We start from the raw sequence: 16,086 nt of genomic DNA on the forward strand, positions 1-16,086 counted from the left end.
AAGATTAAATGAAGAGTCACTGTTTGATGATCCTACTTGGATATGACCACAGAGTTTTAGATTGAATGGCTTTAAAATATCAGACTTTTATTTAAAATCCAGGTCAAATGATTTTAAAAAAACTGTTTCAAGGCTAGAAGAAAGTGACTTTTTGGAGTCTATGTATATTATTATTTATATTGCAATAGAACTCAGAGGCCCCATGTGCTAGGTGCTGTACAAATATCACAGAGAGCACCCTTGCCCATAAGAGCTTACAGCCTCCAGTTGTCCCTGTGCATCCACTCACTTTCAGATGGACCAAGCATGCCACATTGTTACCCTCTTCTCCCACCCATTCTTCCTATCCAGGAGCTCTTTGGGCAAGAGCTCCGAAACCTGCAGGCTCGATTCCCGCACCAGCGCCACAAAGGAAAAAGGTCGGCTGTTGGGACACAGCTGAATGGGAGTCACCAGTGGATGGTTCAGAAAGCAGAACCACCTACCCGCTCCCTACGCTCATTACTGTAGTGACTGGGTCTCTCCCAGAGAGCTGCCACATATACAGCTCAGCTTGGCAAGTCATACGGGTTTCCCAAGATCATTATTGTGAGTTCCATAGCTGGAGTTTCCCAATCTCCAACCCCCCCACCCCCACCTCCACCCAGCGGACAGATGAGCTTGTCTAAAAGGAAGCCTTGTTCAGTGGTCTTATGGGGTTTTTTTAAATGTATTTTCTATTTGTTTTTTAATTTTCTATTCTCATTTGATTGCCTTTCCACAGCCCCTGCATGGGGGCAGAGGTGCAGTAACAGAGAAACCTGACCTCACACACGCATGCTGTCAATCATCAAAGTATGGAAAACAAAGCCAGCAATACTACCAGTGTGTAAAATGTGACAAGAAATGAGCGTTGACTAAATACACTGGGCCGTGTTGCCCCTTAGGCAGGATGCTCCTATCTAGTGGAGAGGAAACTCCACTGGTTTCCTTCAGACTATTATCCCCTGGGGTGTTGTCCTATCTCTTCCTCCCCTTCCAGCTCTGTGAACAAGCTGGGATGTCTCTCCCCAAATACACCCAGCCCTGGGACCTATGTAGGCCAGGGCCTACTGCCTGCTAAAGTCCTGAGGGTTCAGAGGTGAGGGAAGATGCTGTGGAGAGGAGCAGCCCCCCTAGACCCATGTGTCCCTTTCCCAGCTGCATCTTCCTCACACACACACACCCCACCCCCACAGCCCTGTGGACTGGTCTCCATGAGGTTGGGCAAGTGGTGGGAGATAATGATGGTTCCGAGGAGGCAGTCTTCCCCCTTCCATGCTCATTGCTGTGCAGAATCCACCCATTCTGTGCCCCCTCCTTCTGCAGGGGATGATATGGCCCTTTGTGACCGATTTGCTGCATGGGGGCGGAGGCAGAGGGCTGGGGGTAATAGCTTCATTTTAGAACGCAAGGGTCACAAGACATTGATCAAAGATTCCACAGATAGAGGTCTGGGGGAGGGAGAAGGCAGGGCTGTAGGGTGTGGATACTGGCAAAGGGAGGAAGCTCAATTGCTGTTTCTATTATGGGATGCAAAAGCAATACTGGCATCAGTTAGATTAAGTCTCTTTCAAGTGAGAAGGTGCTACCAGCAAATTAAACAGGAGATAACAAAATCATACACAGCTCTGATTGAAGCTGCCTGGTGGTGGTTGGCTAGTTATTTAGTGCTGAATGGGGCAGAGGGGCTGGTTATTTGGCAGCATGGTGATGATGGAGCAGGGACAGGTGTTTTTTTTTTTTCCCTGTGCCACTGAAAGAATAAATAAATAAATAACCTCAAACCATGTGTCGTCAGTGCAGCTCAGCAGAGCCAGCTTTGAGCCAGGGTCAGGATGCCACCACCCTTCTCCCTGCTTCACCAAGGCAAGGGCAGTGCCAAGAGATTGACACTGATGGGAAGAAAACACAAGTCATGCAGGATAGATGCCCACAACCCCCAATGCCTGAAGATAATCAGCTGGGGACTTGGGTTGCCAAGGACTTGATTTAAAAGTGTTACTTGGAACTTCCCTTTGAAATGGGAAATAGAATGGGAGTGGGGAGGGGAACAGAGTGGGGCCTCCTTGTCCCAAACTCAATATCCAGAACCTGTGAACTTGCAGGGGAGAGGTGTTTTTGTCCAAAAATTCTTCCAACCTTGGGCCATCTTCCAACCGTGGTGACATCCCAGTGAAATATATAGATGCCTGCCATACATACACTCTGAGGTCACAGCATTTCCAGTTTGTGAAGAAAGGAAATAGACCATATGTTTCAGAGATAGGACCCAGGTGCCAAAGTTTGGATCCAGACTTTCATCTGAATCTCAGTTTCCCCCATGCTTCCAGGGGTGTTTGGATGTGGAATTTAGAGTGGCCTACTACAAAGACAGGGTCAAAGAGGTGACACTCAAATCCCGATCCAAACTGCCCTGGAGTTTTGGGTTTGGTCTGGGTTGGGATCCTTTATTCCAGCCCAGGTCCATCCCTAATTCCTTGAAAGGAAAAGAAACAAAAACAACAGACTAAAAGGTGCCTTAAAGTGTCAGGAGAGAGGCTAACAAGGAAATAAATAGTGATAAGAACAATGGTAATACTCCTAACGTCACGGCAGCTCTGAAATTCAAGTAGTGTGCACGTGTCAAGAGCACTTCCTTCAAGCCTCTGAGGCTCGGAGGTCGGATTGTGTCCCACAGTTCACTGGTACAACCAGCCCCCTCCCTGGTGTAGGCATGGAATTGGGGGAGGGGAGAGAAAAAGTGGATGCAGTCACTGCTGATGACCATGTCTTTACTGTACCCCCTTGATGCCATGCTTCAGCAAGATAAAAAGACATCAAGATTCTAGACTGTTGGTCAGAGGCCCATCAGCTGCACCTCAGAGCTGGAAGGGATATTGCTTCAAATAGTACCCCATCCTCCTGGGTAGTGGCAGCTGGTCCACCTCCACTGTTGACTTGTTGATCTGTAGCCGGCACAGGTGCTGTAGGCTGGGGACACTGTCCTTGCGGCTGAGTGGCCGTATCAGCTTCAAGTGCACTGCCGCAGCCACCATCTCCTTTTGCACGGGGGACAGGGGCGAGGGCGGTGGATAGGGGGCCTCATTCTTATTCTCCACTGTGCAGGACATGACATAGTGCTGGATAAGGCTGACCACATCTGGGAAGGCCAGGATGCGGGGTTTGGACAGGCAGTTCGAGTCGAGCCGGAACTTGCTGTCGGCATATTCAATGCGCACGTTGGTGGGACCCCGGTTGGTCTTGACAGAGAGCGTGAACAGGTAGCTGGGGTGGGTGCTGTCCCGTACCAGGAAGGTACCCTCAGGCATCTTCTGAAGATGCTGCTTGGCCTCGCTGGCTGTGATAGATCCCCAATACCAGCCTGGAAAGGAATCACAGAAAGAGAGTGAGTTCAGAAAGAAAGAAAGGATCGTCACTAGACTGAAAACACAGGCTGCTCATAACAGGGAGGCAGGAGCAGGCTTTATGGGAAATACAGTAGAGATGGCATAGCCAAGCCCTGCAGGGTTTCCATCTTATGTTTTTCATCAGTGTGCTCAGGCTGGAGGAGGGGAGGCCATGCTGCAGTGTTTGGGGCTTACAGAGACAGAGGAGCCAGTTCCTCTTTCTGTCAATGGAGCAATTAAAGGCAAAGCTCCCGTGTATGCTAGTGGTGGGCTACTTTGTGATACAAACACTGGCTGTGTGGTGGCTGAGACCGGGACCACTCATTGCACTGATAAGTTTCCGCTGTAACAGTTTCTGGGGCAAGACACTTACAGCAGACCAACCTTAGTGCCCAGCAACCTTCCTAGGAAAGGAGTTTCTTCTTGGAGGTGGCTCACAGAGAGTTCTTCCCCACACCCTGTGGCCTCCTCACCCAGTGACCTCATGCTGGTGGGTAGAGCCTTACCGGATTCTCGCAGGTAGGAGAAGGTTTTTGCAATGCATAGCAGGTCTTCTTCAGGATCTCGCATCTGAGGCAGGTTATTCTCAGGAGCAGGTGCCATGAAGGCAGGAGCAGATTCTCCTTGGAAGACCGTAACGGAGCGAGGTTGCATGATCTGCTCCGACAAATCCACTGCAATGCCTCTGAGCGACTGTCTCCTGATCTTCTCCTCTGCGAGCAAAGGATGGGGTCTGAAACAAAGGACACATTGTATGATTTTTAGCTTGCCTTGCCTAGGGCTGCATTATCAGCTCAGACTCTGCTATGCGTGCTACAGCATGTGTTCTGTAAACGATCCTCACTATGGTTATGTTTCCAACAGAAGTAGAAAAGGGAAAAAACAAACATCACAGAGCTAAAGATGAGCCCCTTGATGCAGGGAGGGATGGGTGGCTTTTTCCACCTAGGGAGGAACACTAGTTCAAACACTACCTTGAAACTCCAAGAGCCTGACATTCCTCTAATCCAGTGGTTCTCAACCAGGGGTACGCATACCTCTGAGGGGTATGCAGAGTCTTCCAGGGGGTACATCAACTCATCTAGATATTTGCCTAGTTTTACACCAGGCTACATAAAAAGCACTAGCGAAGTCAGTACAAACTACAATTTCATACAGATAACGGCTTGTTTATACTGCTCTATATACTATACACTGAAATGTAAGTGCAATATTTATATTCCAGTTGATTTATTTCATAATTGTATGGTAAAAATGAGAAAGTCAGCAATTTTTCCGTAATAGTGTGCTGTGATACTTTGGCATTTTTATGTCTGATTTTGTAAGCAAGTAGTTTTTAAGTGAGGTGAAACTTCGGGGTACGCAAGACAAATCAGACTCCTGAAAGGGGTACAGTAGTCTGGAACGGTTGAGAGACGCTGCTCTAATATATAGGATACTGCATTTTTAATAAGGCTGTGGGGAGGAGATACAGATAGGGTTCCTGATGACATGCAGTGGGCCTGATTCTGTTTCACTGGTGTAAACTTCACTGGAGTTACCACAGATTTATGACAGTGTGTCTGAGAGGAGAATCAGCTCCTCCATGTTATCCTCCTGTCACTGCAGGTTGGCCTGATCTTGTCATGCCTGTTAGAAGCTAAGCGTGTGCTGATCTTGAAATGCCATCACAGAGGAATAACTAGCCAGTCCCTGGCATCAAATGGCATGAAGGAAACTTAGTGTAAAGTGTAACCACCCAGCCCCTGGCATATTTATCATGGTAGTGCCATGGTGAGCATTGTTCAGTGTGGTTATAAATCTTCAAAGGGAGCAGTATTGTAGCCTTCTAGCAACTAGCTGTAATGTGTCCCATTGCCCTGTGGTCAGTCCTTCTCTGTACCATGGGGAATGCTAAAAGAAGGTGTGACCTGTGGTGAGAGTACAGGATGATGGAGTGTGAGGAGGGAGCTCTCATTCCCAGTCAGACTTCTAAGTCTGAGGAATCAGCCCAGAGTTTTCACTGCCAAGGGAATGTACAAAGCTGCGTGTCCTGCAGGAGTCTGAAAATAAGCAGCACGTGTCTCAGTGCTCTAGGTGAGCAGCACCCCACATGCATTGCTCCTGCATGTGAAAATCCTACAAGAGCTGGCAAGAATGAAATGCAAAATTAAAGGAAAGAGAACAAAAAGAGAGCAGTTGATAGGAGGGCCTGATTGGGCCTGGCTTGGGCCTTCCATCTTCTGGCACTCTTCACCCTCATTCAACCCTGTGCCACAGCATATCTCAAATGTTTATCTCTACTGCACCTGGCACCAAGGTGACCTCTCTAGGGTAAAAAAATATAAGGTAAATGTGTTCCCAGGGAAATGCAATACAATCCCCAACTTGAGACCTAGGGACTGTCTGAAGCTAATGGAGATTAAAAAGGCAGCTGCAGCATTCTCTCACGTCATAGGAAAAAGAGGGCGAGAGAGGACGGATGTCCCTGGCGTTTCTCCTCCAATCTTATCAACTTTGTCCTTTGTATAGACAGTGACATTTAATGGGCACATAAATGTGGACGAGGCAGGGGATAAGGTTACAGACTGATCTTCCCCACCCTACCTTGACTTGGCCCACTCCTCTCTCCAGCCCTCTCACCCTGCTGTGTCCCAATTGTGGGACAAAGACCCAAAAGGAGAGACATATGAAGAACAATAGCATGGAGGGGATTGAAGGGGAGTTTTTCCTTTAAGAGAGAGAGCAAGCTGCAGTCAGAGTTCCATTGTTCTGCATTTCGAATGTAGCTACATAGAGAGTTTTTATGGGGCCATAGGTAAATCTGGCTCTAAAGTGAGGGACACACAGTGTTCTCAAACAATGAAGGGCAGTCAAGGAGGACACACTGATCCCACAAAATCAAATGCTCCACAGACTTTCAGAAGAGACTGTTGTGAGTTAAAACATCAGCCAAATACATCCCTGGTCTTCTTCAGCCAATCCCTACTTTAGAAAAAGCAAGATATGACATGCATGGACTTTGAATCCTGCCTATTAATTTCTATCCTAGAAGACCTCACCTGCTAAATCTTTGTTCTAGCCCCTAGTCTTCACCAGTATTCTCTGATAACTAGTGTACAAAGCGTTTCTCTGTGGCTCTTGTCTTGCAGGCATTGGCTCTGGATAAGATTCCCTTCCATGGTAGCACTGTCATGAAGGAAGCCCAGACACTTTCTCCAAGGAGAGTCTCATCTGGGTATTATTTAGTAGCTTTTGGGCACTGCCTGTACTCTTTCAAAAAGAAAGAGTACAGGCCTGATCCTCCACTGCCTTGCACCTTGTGTAATCACTGTGCAAAGTGGGTGTCAAATGCTACTCTCAGTGGAGGATTCAAATTTGGTAGCTTTCAACACCAGCAGTTTGTGTTGCACAGGTATAAATGACTGCACAAGGTGAAAAGTAAGGGAGAAGGAGTCCCATGGTGCATAGGCCCCATTCCCAGCTCGAGAACAATAACACTGCAGCTTGGATTCCAAAATTGAGCTTGCTTCTTCTTGGAAATGTTTCTGCTATGCCCACAGGCAAAGTCTTGTGTTTAAAGAAATGTTTTCTTGTTGCTAGCATGAGAACCATTTTGCTTTTTAGACACCTGATTTGGGAAAGGGATTAAGATTTGTCTGAGGGAGATGGAGAGATCAGGAAGCGGTTTTGAATGGAATCTTTAGACAATCACTAGGTACCTTAACTGATCATTTATTAGAAAGTTCTGCTCCTGCTTTCACTATGCTGCTTCTGTATCTTCCATTTGTTTCGTGGAATGCTGTCTCTGAACCTCCAGGACTCATCTTGAAGCCACCCTGGGGAGGCCCTTTCACTAAAGGAAGCTGTGAATCCATTCACATTTCACTTCAGAGATGTAGAAAGGGCTCAAATCTTTAAACTCTATGTACAATCATAGGTGCTGGAACTAGGAGTGCGGGAGGTGCTGGCGCACCCTCTGGCTTGAAGTGGTTTCCATTATATACAGGGTTTACAGTTTGGTTCAATGGCTCTCAGCACCCCTACTATAAAAATTGTTCCAGCACCCCTGTGTACAGTCCCCTCTCTGTAGTCACAAGGGCTCTTGTGAAGTGGGGCCAGTGTGGATCGGAGAAAGATGAGGTCACCTACAGTGCTCATCCTCTGGCTCCCATATGCTCCCTGACTATCCTGCCACCTAAAACCCGTGGAGCCCAAACCCCCATGCATTTCCAGAGGGACTTCTTCCACAATATCCAGGGAAAGGCCACAGGGGATGCTGCATGGATTGTGCTCCCCTGTCCCCTCCCATACATATAAAAAGCCTGGGGTGACACAACCTCTAGTGACCACAGTGCAGTGAAAGAAAGTTTTAAAATCCATGTGTGGCAGGAACGTGGACCCATTAATAGAGTCTAATAAATGATGAATCAAAGGTGGCTGAGCTACTAAACAAGACAAAAAGAAAAGAGGTCAAGGATCAGGAATGAACAGAATACACTGTGACTATAGCTGCTATTATGAACCAGATAAAGAACTATGTGGAAGAAACTGTATTTATAAAAATCAGCAGGTCCAGTTGATATGCATCTTTTTGTCCTAAAAGAAGTAGCAAACAAACTTTTTCTGACACCTCGAGAAAAGCCCTGGAGAACGGAGAAGATACAAGAGCGCAGACACAAACGGTACCAATTAGAGTGATCTTTGCCATTCCCTCTGTGATAAGTCAAACTTCATAACAACACACATAGTGAAACAGTACAGGAAGAAGGGTCCAGTCCTACACCCCTTATATTGGCAAACTCCCATCAACTCCCACGGGACTTTTGCCTGAGTAAGAAGGGCAGGATTGGGTCCAAAATGCATACAATTTTAGAGGACAATGGAACTTGGAGCAATAAACAAGCAGCTTTATAAAGACAAACAGTGGACAAACCTCCCCCATTTGAATGAAGTACAGGTTATTAATGGATGATAGATATGCTGTAGATATGACATATTTGCACTTCAGTAAAGCATATGATAGTGTCCTGCAAAGCTTAACCTGAAAAATTAATTTCAAGCAGCTTGACTATGAGCACTGTCATGTGGGCTGAAAACATGGGAGAAATCAAGCAAAGGAAGACATAGGTTGAGCAGCAGGAAAATATTTGTAATATTGAGCTCTATGAGACATTGGAGGCTCTTTGGGGAAGTGGTGGAAATCCCCACACTTGAGTCACTTAAAAGTAGACAGAGCAGAAGTATAACACTGTGAGGAAAATCTTCTAGTGGCAGACAGGATGGTTAAAATGACATCATGGCCAGACATTAATGAAGGTAGGAGCTTGCAAATATTTCCAAGTGCACAAATGCCTGATATATTCATGCAGATCAGGTACGTACATATGTAGATGACCCATTTAGTCCCTACCTGGCCATGTGAGCATGTAAATGCCAATATGCATGCGCCAGCCAGGGGTACTTATATGATAAAATTAGGCATGCACAAGAATTTATTTGCACCTTATTGGCTATCTGGGGCACTAAGGCTTTTCCCCATCTTAAATTTTTATAATGCACTGTATGTATACACATGTATGTGTACACACACACACACACAATCTTGTATAGAAAAGCTATCCAAGAAGAAATATGCATTCATTCTATATATTCATTTGGAATTAGACAAGGACAGTTTAAAAAAAAATCCTGAAAAGCTTTTCCCTGTAAGTAGTTCGTTTCTATGGAGAAATCGGATAGCTCCTATTATTCTGTGCTTCTGTCCTCTGTAGTTTTACATATGATACATTGTATAGCATAGTCAGAATTTTCCCCTAGCTAATTTTTACCCTGTAAGGACCTTGAGTGCCATGTGATTTCTCAGCTATAGAGAGAGCATGGATATCAGGGTGTCCGTTCATGCCCTTCTTGGACAAAAGATACAAAAACCAGAAACACAAGACACTCACATGTACTGAGGGCCAGATACTCAGCTGGTGCAAATCAGCATAGCCCCATTAACTTGAATAGACCTACGCCAGTTTATACCAGCTGAGGATCTGCCCCAGAGTCTGTTATTGACTATTCTCAAATCAAGGGTTTAAAATGAAGGCTGCGAGGAATCTTACCCCTGAACACAGAGGATCATGTCACTCCAGGACCAGGAAAAACGCATTAAGTCTTCAATAGGATGGGAAAACGGTCTTCCCCCTTTTCTTGCCTTCTTCTTCTTTGTTCCCCAGAGGAGCTAGAACAAGTCTTTAGTTAGGAATTCACAGGAAGAAAAGACTGGACTGCTCCCAACAAACCTCTCCCACGGCACTCTGGAGTTCACACACCGGGAGAAGCCAAGCAGAAAGCAAATCAGGCTGCCCAGAGAAAGACTTTACTGATTTTTCAGCAACTTTAGCTAGGAAAATATGCGCAGTCTTGGTACTTTTGAAGATAAGAAAATATATTCTTGCTCTGATTAAAAAGAAAAAAAAATTTAAAATGACCAGAGAAAAGGAAAAACGATTTTAAAAGAAGGAATGAAATCTCCTTCAGAACGACCTTTCAAGTCAGGATAAAGCTCCTCCGAAATAACAATAAATATCAATAAATAATCTCCCTGAATGTAGAACTGGGAGAGCTGCAACCTACTTGAACGCTGGCTCCAGGAGTAATGAAGCTCTGGGAAAAAACACAACTAAGTAATCTTTTGTTTGCCCCTTTTAATCTGTTCCAGGAAGTGACGGATTCCTGGAATTGTATTGTATTCACATCACTGTTCTGACATTAAAAAACAAAAAGTATAAATAGACGTGTCCATAATGGACATCTTGATGTCAGCACTGCACTCCAGAGAATTGGGGGGGGGGGGGGGAAGAGGGAAAGGAAGAGCCTCCAAAATATACCAAAATCCCCAAGGAAAAAGGCAGGATCAGGTCAGATTGGTCATCTCCTTCCAGGGACCCAGCTGAAAAGTTGTAAATTGTTTTCTGTTTTATAAAGCATTTGGCTGCTGTCCCTCTATGTGTTCAAAGAAATACCTTTGATAGATTTCCAAGAACTTTCCAGGAAAGCAGGGCTGGACCATAGAGCTCTGCCAATCAGAGCAAACCGAGGCTGGGCTGGACCTCAGAGCTCTGCCAATCAGAGGCGAATGAGGCTGGGCTGACGCTGGAAGCTGCAATGAGCTCAGCCCCACAGTCACAGGGAAACGCACGCACACAGCAGAAAAGAGGGGGGGAAATGCAGGCAGCATTTACAATCACCAGGGGCATATGACTAGGAAAAAGCGAGATTAGAAACCTCGCTGACCATTCCCAGATGGCTATGTGAAAACAGAGAGTTGCTGTAATGCACCCCCCTGCTGCAAATATCAGCAAGTAACCTCCTTGTTAGGCTGATATGTACCACAAGGCTGTGATCAAGAAATTTCCCCTCCTCTAGTTTTAACTTGAAGCATCAACCTTGCCAATACCCCCTGCTTTCTCATAAAAACAAACAATCTTTCCCTTTCCTCACCAACCTGGCAGCGTCTGGCCAGACAGGCTGAGATTTCAACACTGAGATTCATGTTTTCCAAGTGGATTTGGTGAAGGTGAAAGGTGCTGAGTTGACAGCCCCAGAGATAATTCCTCTTTAATTCACAACACAAGGACAGCAGGGGCAACAGCTGAGCAAACGCCTTCTAAGGAATATAGAAGGTAAGACTGGAAGGAACTTCCTGGGTCATTGAGTCCAGTTCCTGCTATTGCAGGCAAGCCCATCCTATAATCCCATTAATAAATTTATCATGTTCCCTCTTCAAACTAGTTAGTTTGTTTGCCCCCATTCCTCCTACTGGGATGCTGTTCCAGAGCCTCACTCCTCTGATGGTTAGAAACCTTTTTCTGTTTTCCCACTTAGATTTATTAATGGATAAATGAATAAATTCAATACCACCCAGGCCAATGCATCTCAGCCACTGACCTGTGGAGACCATCTTAAGGGATAAGACAGTAAGCAGGTCGAGCGCTAGAGCAGTGGTCAAACTCTTTACCTCACACTCCCCTTTACTCCTGTCTGTGCCCCTCCCGGCCGCTCTGGGTGTGGGGTGGCAGATGCAGACAGGAGTAAGGGGGCCAAGGCTGGGGCCACAGCTGAGGGTGGAAGAGGGGGCATAGCCTCAGGCATAGGCTGAGGCCAGGGCCAGGACCAGAGTTGGGTAGTGCTCCCTTCCCACCCCCCTGTAAGGGCTGGCCTGGCCCCAGCCACACCTCCCCCCCCCAAAAAAATGTTCCTCCATGCCCCACTAGGAGAGTGCGCCCCATAGTTTGGGGACCTCTGCTCTAGAGAAATTGAATCTTTGGAACCTCCACTGGGACTGTCTACAAGAGTGCCAGTGAAGAGTCTCTTATAGTCAGAAAGACAGCTGAACACTAGACAGTGGGCTGTATAGGGTGGCCAAGTGCCCTCGTAACCTGGGAATTTCCTAGGCTTTGAAGGCCACCCTAGCCTCCGGGTAAGGTTTATAAAACCAGTGATTCCCCCTACCTTCAGAGACACTTTTAACATAGCCATGTGGCCTCAGGAAAAGGGAGGGGGGAAGAGAACAGAGCAGGTCCCCTACAAGCTGCCAAAAAATTCCATTTGCATCTTCCTGACTTTCCAGGTAGTAGTCTCTGGCAATGACTAACCTTTACATTCACAGTGCATCTTCCTCTTCAGTTATGAACAGGAGTTAAGAGCATAAGAATGGCCATACTGGGTCAGACCAAAGGTCCATCCAGCCCAGTATCCTGTCTACCGATTGGCCAGGTGCCCCAGAAGGAGTGAACGTAACAGGTAATGATCAAGTGATCTCTCTCCTGCCATCCATCTCCACCCTCTGACAAACAGAGGCTAGGAACACCATTCCTTACCCATCCTGGCTAATAGCCATTAATGGACTTAACCTCCATGAATTTATCCAGTTCTCTTTTAAACCCTTTTATACTCCTAGCCTTCACAACCTCCTCAGGCAAGGAGTTCCACAGATTGACTGTGCGCTGAGTGAAGAAGAACGTCCTTTTATTTATTTTAAACCTGCTACCCATTAATTTCATTTGGTGGCCCCTAGTTCTTATATTATGGGAACAAGTAAATAACTTTTCCTTATTCACTTTCTCCACATCGTTCATGAGTTTATATACCTCTATCATATCCCCCCTTAGTCTCCTCTTTTCCAAGATGAAAAGTCCTAGCCTCTTTAATCTCTCCTCATAGCCTCTAATCTCTCCTCATTGAGATTATAGATTTATTATATTTTAGGCAGGAGCACTGCAGCTCCAGTAGGACATGGAAAAGGCATCTTCACAGATTTCTTAGGTTTGTAATCAGGCTCTATCTAGTGGCCATTTTCTGAAAAACACTTCTCTCCCCCCCCCCCCCCCCCGAGGAGTAGGAGTACATAACTAAGTACTGAGTGGCAAATGCCAAGAATCAACAAATGCACTCAATTTGATAACTCGGTTCTTTGGTGCTGTGGGAGTGGTGGTATGTGGGTGAGCACATCAGTAAAGAAGTATACTGGTGTGTGTATATGTAACTCAGTTTGGTAATCCCCTGAGAGGTGGTGGGTAAATCTGTTCCAATGAATGTCCTGTTTCTAAGTACTAGATCTATTACTAAAACCTGTCACCAAAATATGGAAGGAGAACAGCCACATTTTAGTCAGATCTACACACACTCCCGCTTCTGTCTGTATTTAACTTACAGATGGTGAGGCAGATCCTCAAAGTTCCATTGACTTCAATAGCTCTACGTCATGATACATCAGCTGAGAATCTTGCCTCTCATTCCCACTCCTGACATCCCTGATGCTTGCACCAATGCACAAAAAAGGTAATAAACAAAACAGAGAGCCTGATTCACCATTGTCCCTCACCTTGTGTAGTCATCTACCCCTGTGCAAAGCCAGTGTAACCCACTGCCATTCCGACTAGGTAGGCTTCTATACCCTCTTTGCGCTCACTGGTGTAAATGTCTGCAAAAGATACAAATCAATGGAGAAGAAGGACTTTGAATTGGGACTTAAAAGACACAGCATTACTTACTGCTGACCAAATGGAAGAGAATTTGTTTAAGAGAGAATTTCAAAGGATATCAAAGCTCTGGGAGGGTTTACAATAATGATAATGGAAAGTAAAAAATATAAAAGTGAATAAGATGACAACCTCCCTTAGGAAATTTCACCAACACACTATCACCATCTACTGGTAAATGCCTGTATATACGAAAAGATAAATGGGCCTGACTCTTCTTTTCACTGATACTTTACACAACTCTAGTTGTGCAAATGGCCCTTAAAGTGGGTTTAAATATAATTGTTGCCCACTTTAAAGTTGCTTCACACTGCCAGAGGGGTGTAAAGTGGCCTTATTGTAAATGAGAATCAGGCCCAGAAATGTTTCACATGCAACATTTACCCCTAAATGTAAAATGTTATACCCACAAAGGACAGGAAATTCTTAGGTCAGGTTTTCACAACAGCCTTAAATCTAACCCAACTGCTCAAGTCTGCTATCATTTGATCCCTAATCCCTGTAGGATCCTTTGACAAGGGGGCAGAGCTAACTGCAGGTTTAACAAGCCACCTCCTAAGCCACCAGAGGAGCTAGCAAACAGGAGTAGGAAACAGCGGAGTTTTGCAAGGGAGCATGAGAGCCAGTCACGCCTAACAAACACACTCTAAATTTAGGCCAGTAATCCCCCCCAAAACAAAGAACGAACAAAAAACCCCACAACAGTAAAAATAATGCAGGCAGAAATGCAAGAGCAGATGGGGGCTATCCAATTCATTGCACTGAATGCAGCATGTACAATTTCCTGCCTTGTGAGCAGGTGGCATGTGTGTACATTTGGTGCAATCAACTCATGGCCCTCAGAGACTGAGTACTGGCTCTTGAGAACCGAGTGGCTGAACGGGAGGAGCTAAGGGAGACAGAGATGAACATAGATGAGACCAGAGATCGGTAACCTATGGCACACGTGCCAAAGGCGGCACGCAAGCTGATTTTCAGTGGCACTCACAGGGCCCGGGTCCTGGCCGCCAGTCTCAGGGCTCTGCTGCTGACCTGGGGTTCCATCCGCTGGCCCCCTGCCAGCCAGCCCCATTCAGCCCGCTGCCGGCATGGGATTCCAGCCGCCGGCCCCCTGCCAGCCGGGGACCCGGCCGGCGGCCCGCTGCCGGCGTGGGATTCCGGCCGGCGGCCCGCTGCCGGCGTGGGATTCCGGCCGCTGGCCCCCTGCCAGCCGGGGACCCAGCTGCCTGCCTTGCTCAGCACGCTGCTGGCCTGGGGCAGGGCCGGCCCACAACATTTTGGTACCTGAGGTGCGAAGCTCAAATGACACCCCCATGCCCCCTCGCTTGGGCCAAAATTTGGAAAGGTCTCAGTTCTGCCTCCTTCCTGTTCTACTCCTCTCATGGTACTGCTCTGCTACCTACCCCAATAAAGGAGAACTAATAACTTAAAATGCCTTGTTCAAAAATGTTAAGGAACACTTAACTTTCAAACGCCTGAACAGCAAATGTAACTTTTCTTGTCTGCATAGTAAACACTGGCATTGAAGAATCAAAATGGTGCTTTCCGTGCCTTCTTGGTTGCAAAGTTTTGAACTGCTTCCTGAAGGTCCACAGTCTGGGCCAGCTCATGCTCTATTGAGATGGTTGCAAGGTTGACCAGCCTCTCCTGTGTCTTTGTGGAGCATAGATGTGTTTTTATTAACTTCAGCTTGGAGAAGCTGCGTTCTCCACTGGCAACTGTTACAGGAAGTGTTAGAAGTATGCACAGAGCAACAAAAGCATCTGAAAGAGGGTGGTCATCTTATTTGTGCACATATATTCCAGAACAGCCTTTGGAGTTGATCCTGCTGAAATGTATCTTGAAAAAGAGCTTTCAGTTCATCACCTAAATCACTCACATCAATATCGCACATGTCATCATATGTCAACACTGTCTCTAGTGCCCTGCATTGCTGGTGTAGGTCTTTTTCAGGTATAGTGAGGAGTTATGGAATAAGCATACAACATCCCAAATGTACTGCTGTGTTTCTTGAGCTGCATGAAACGTTCTTCAACTGACTGTATTGCACAATCTAGCCCCTGGTTAAAGAATTCAACTTTGAATTGTTGTTTGGGGTCTCTTATGGGGTTATCCCATGCCTCGTAATCAAAATGTCGTCTTCTTCTTCGGTGACTCTTGTATTCTTGAACGGGTGGGGAAATAGCTTCAGTGTCAAGTTCCTCTGCCAACTTCTGTGCACTCTTCAGAACGTTTTAAAATCCCTCATCTGACCGGTAAGACTGTAGGTACGACTTTGCTTTGTCCAGTTCTTCCATTGCTCCAGATATATTAAGGTCAATACCTTGGAGTCTCTTGCTTACAACATTTATTTCAAACAGTATGTCATGCCACAACAGTAAGCCACACAGAAATTGGAAGTTCTGTATGTTTCTGGTGATTCCGTTTCCCTCTGCCTCTGTTCTCCCACGAACAGTTCCTGTCATAGCATTATCCTCCATAATGGCAACTATGGCATCAGCTATCTTCCCTATTTGGTGTTTGATAGGCTTTATCTCCTCCACTCGACTTTCCCATCGAGTGGCACTCAGTGGTTTCAGTGTCAGAGAGGATGTTCCCAGATGTTGCTTCAAAATTTGCCATTGATGAGTTGATGCAGAGAAAAATACACAGATGTTTTGAATTACATT

At 46.1% G+C, this 16,086-nt stretch overlaps 1 protein-coding gene across 1 annotated transcript; it reads right to left on the reverse strand.

Moving 5' to 3' along the window:
• Window positions 1–666: 666 nt before the first annotated feature.
• CISH (cytokine inducible SH2 containing protein) lies at window positions 667–10,212 on the reverse strand. The gene is made up of 3 exons (XM_074959851.1): window positions 9,497–10,212; window positions 3,914–4,140; window positions 667–3,382 (listed from the first exon to the last, which is right to left on the reverse strand). The coding sequence occupies exons 1-3, from the start codon at window positions 9,541–9,543 to the stop codon at window positions 2,880–2,882; spliced, it is 777 nt and encodes a 258-aa protein (XP_074815952.1). The 5' UTR covers window positions 9,544–10,212; the 3' UTR covers window positions 667–2,879.
• Window positions 10,213–16,086: the final 5,874 nt, after the last annotated feature.

Source organism: Natator depressus, chromosome 7 (genome assembly GCF_965152275.1).
Source record: "Natator depressus isolate rNatDep1 chromosome 7, rNatDep2.hap1, whole genome shotgun sequence".
Lineage (NCBI taxonomy): Eukaryota > Metazoa > Chordata > Testudines > Cheloniidae > Natator > Natator depressus.

Coding starts and splice junctions, on each gene's coding strand:
- CISH (XM_074959851.1), bottom strand. CDS start 9,543: ATGCGTTTTTCCTGGTCCTGGAGTGACATGATCCTCTGTGTTCAGGG. Junction 4,141..9,496: donor ATGATCCTCTGTGTTCAGGG/GTAAGATTCCTC, acceptor CCTTTGTTTCAG/ACCCCATCCTTTGCTCGCAG. Junction 3,383..3,913: donor CTCCTACCTGCGAGAATCCG/GTAAGGCTCTAC, acceptor ATTCCTTTCCAG/GCTGGTATTGGGGATCTATC.